This window comes from Carassius carassius, chromosome 7 (assembly GCF_963082965.1).
Source record: "Carassius carassius chromosome 7, fCarCar2.1, whole genome shotgun sequence".
In the NCBI taxonomy this organism is placed as follows: domain Eukaryota; kingdom Metazoa; phylum Chordata; class Actinopteri; order Cypriniformes; family Cyprinidae; genus Carassius; species Carassius carassius.
The window spans coordinates 20,045,261-20,048,722 of NC_081761.1; the positions used below are offsets into that span (position 1 = coordinate 20,045,261).

The following is a 3,462-nucleotide window of genomic DNA, read 5'->3' on the forward strand; positions in this document are numbered from 1 at the left end:
CCACTTATAAGCTATTACTAAATATTGTAGAAACATAATTTTCTGTAAAGTTGCTTTGTAACGATTTGTATTCTAAAAAGCGCTATACAAATACACTTGAATTGAATTGAATTGAATAATTATCTCTTTATTATATTTGGAAAAAAAGCTGTGGATTGTCAGAGATGAGATTGCAATTCTATTGGTTAAAGTGTGTAGGCCTATTCCTGTTCTCACGCTTATTACCATCATCATCAACAACAATGGATTTACCATTGTCTTAATCTGGGACAAAATCTAGGGCTACCACAGGGTAAACAAGTTAGACTGTCTTATCTGATTTAATAAGGTTAAAGTCCACAGCATTTTTCCACCACATAGATGTGTAAGCACACTCTTACGATCAATTGGAAACCAGTAATCTTTGGACGAAGCCATACAAAACACATAATCTGTGCAATCCAAAAAACACTAATTGAAGGTTTTATGGCACCATATTTAGAATGATGATAACAGAACAATTTAGAGTATATGTTATAGAATGGATGGTGTTTTAAAATACAGTGGAGTTAACACACTGATAATGTAAGAATCCAAGTAGTACAAACAGCCAGTCCACAATATGCTGTAACAGAATAAATAACAAACAGCAGTGTTCTTATATTTCTCATAATACTTGTAGCTAATGCGTTTAAATATAATCCTGAAATGTATATGGAAGACCCAGAGCTGGAACCAGGAGGAAATGAAAGTAGTGTTAAAATAATCTACCGGAAATAAATGCTGTGCCACGCTGTGCACTGTTATCTGAACAGGCTCAGGCTGCAGACTGTTACTCAAGGAGAAAAGTCATGTTAAAAAAAGTTCCATAACTGTTTTTATTGAAGTCAACGATATTATTTAATATTGTTGAATCAATGTAAACTTTATTTATAACACTAAAATTACTTTATATGTATTAAATGATGTGGAAATATCTCTTTAAAGTAATAATTGCAGGTTACCACATTGTGCAGTGCAGCTGTATGGCAATATGCCCTTCTGCAAGAGCAGGCATGTTGATGCATGCTACTCTTTGTAGTGGAATGTGCAACATCTTTGTTGACGTCTGAGTAGAATTTAGTTTGTAGACATCTGGTCGTAGACCAGTGCCCATAAACCATCCCCTGCCTTGAATACCACATGAGAGCAAGCAGGAAATGACAGTATTTGTTTTATTTCCTCTAGGGTCTGAGCACAAAACCATGCATAAAAACTAAGGTTGGATCCCCCTCTTGTGGTAGCCTATGTAAACTAAATAAAAGTACAAAGCTCTGTAAATTTCCATACTCTCTCAAAACTGAGAATAAGCAATGGTAACCAATTTTTACTTTTTAAGTAACCCCAGGTGAAAAGAAGAAGAAGAAACAAAACTGCATAGGTAGAACTGGAATACATGGGAGTTGGTGCAGCTCCACCCAAAAGTCTAAACAGATAGGAACATTGAGTGGGAAGTAACAAAGAAAACAAGTTTGAAAGACTTAAAATCTTTTTAAACGAGTTGTACTCTCAGATTACGCCTGTTGTCACAAAGAACAAAAATGGGCCTATGAACCAAAAGACCTTTTTGTTCTATTATGTTAGCAGTGCTCTATATATATATGTATATAATATTATATTATTAACTATATGTGTGTTGTTGTTGTTTTTCATTTGCAAATTTCCAAAAAGGGAAGAAAAAAATTAATAACAACATCAACAAGATAGATTTATTTAGTTAGTATAAAAAGAGTCAATCTTACTTTAATGTGAGACTAATCCATATAACTCTGAACAGTTAGCAGAAGTGTTTAGGCTATTTTAATGACTTTTGTTTTTAATAACAATGTACATTACACAATTAATATTATAGATATAAATTTAATTTTAATGAAAATACAAAAAACGTAGACATTTTAACAACGTTAATAGTTAATGTTAAAATTAATGCCATGGAAACACGTTTTCGCATTCACTGAAAGCTTTTCATGCCTGCCTTTTAAAAGACGTATTAATGCAACTGCGCCCTCTATAGGACGGAGGTGCTACATGTTATATGTAAAAAAAAAAAAACAGACATCATGGCGGAAGGATTACGAGCTGGCTCTTTCAAAAAAGGTTGTACTGTTGAATGGTTTAGCAAGGAATGTAAAGTGTGTTAGTCTGCAATTTATAAATAATTTACTTTATTCATATTTTGCAGCTGTTTTTTTTCTTCTTCTTATAAACGCATGTCCGAAATTTTGAAAATTTGTTTTAATGTAGAAGAGGACATGAATACTAAAGAGATAATTTATTATGCTACACAAATAGAGAAGCTGCAAAATGATGGCGGCTATGACGATATTATAACACTATTGACAGACCTGAAAAACGCATGTGTCACATTTGAGCAGTTGCAGACTACCGACATTGTTAAGGTCCTTTATAAACTGCTTAAGTTCTGTCCAGTTGTAAGTGCTAGAACAATGGCAAAGGGCTTGCTTTCAAAATGGAAGACGTTGTTCAAGTTGTCATCTTTGCTGAAAAGTAATAACAAAAACATGTGCGAGGATAAGGAACTAGACGCACTTGATGCTGATGTGTCCCACTTAAATGAAAAGGGGAATAAGAATCAAGTATTTACATGCAATACAGAACAACATGATATAACAAAGGATGTAAACCAGGACAACTGCGATGCATGCTTAAATAAGCTGTCTCCTGAAAAGCCTTGTCCAGCAAAAGATGCTGCAGAATCTGTTCAGCTACATTGTGAGGAAGAGAGCTTCACTCTTGGTGCAGCATCACATAGTCGATCTGATACAGAGAAAGATTATCAAACTTCAGTTCCTCCTAACACCAATCAGGCCAGTGCTTCTTCTGACTCCATGGCATTGAGATCCAAATGTGTCCATCTGATTCTCCAGGCTCTTAGTTTAAATCAGCAAATACACTCAGATGTTATGGACAAACACAAAGTCCTTGCTGAGGACATTGAAACACACGTTCATGCTCTTCACGGACGAAACCAGATTAAGTACAAGTCCTGCATCAGGAGCAAGGTGGCCAACCTAAAAAACCCAAAGAACCCTCACCTGCGCCAGGGCCTTATATCAGGACACCTGACTCCAGATGCATTCGCCCGGATGTCAGTGGAGGAAATGGCAGGGGAGGAACTACGACAGCTCAGGGAAGGTTACACATCTGTGGGCATCAGTGAGCATCAGTTACCAGAGGCAGTGGAAGGGACACCCACCAATAAAGTTCGCTGCAGGCGCTGTAAGAATTTGGACTGCAGGGTGACACAGATCTCACGAGGGATGCTCTTCTTGCCATCCTGGGTACGGAGTGGCGGTGCAGATGATGATTCAATGACTTTCATGACTTGTGCTAATTGTGGAGAGCAGTGGTACCACAGCGGCTGGGTTTGCCTTTGAGCAAGTGTGTATGTATTTATAACTGTAATAAAGACGAATAGTAGTA

At 36.6% G+C, this 3,462-nt stretch overlaps 1 protein-coding gene across 1 annotated transcript; it reads left to right on the top strand.

Moving 5' to 3' along the window:
* The first annotated feature begins 2,248 nt into the window (after window positions 1–2,248).
* On the top strand, window positions 2,249–3,462 carry LOC132143080 (transcription elongation factor A N-terminal and central domain-containing protein). Its single transcript, XM_059553237.1, has one exon. The coding sequence runs from the start codon at window positions 2,271–2,273 to the stop codon at window positions 3,414–3,416; it is 1,146 nt and encodes a 381-aa protein (XP_059409220.1). The 5' UTR covers window positions 2,249–2,270; the 3' UTR covers window positions 3,417–3,462.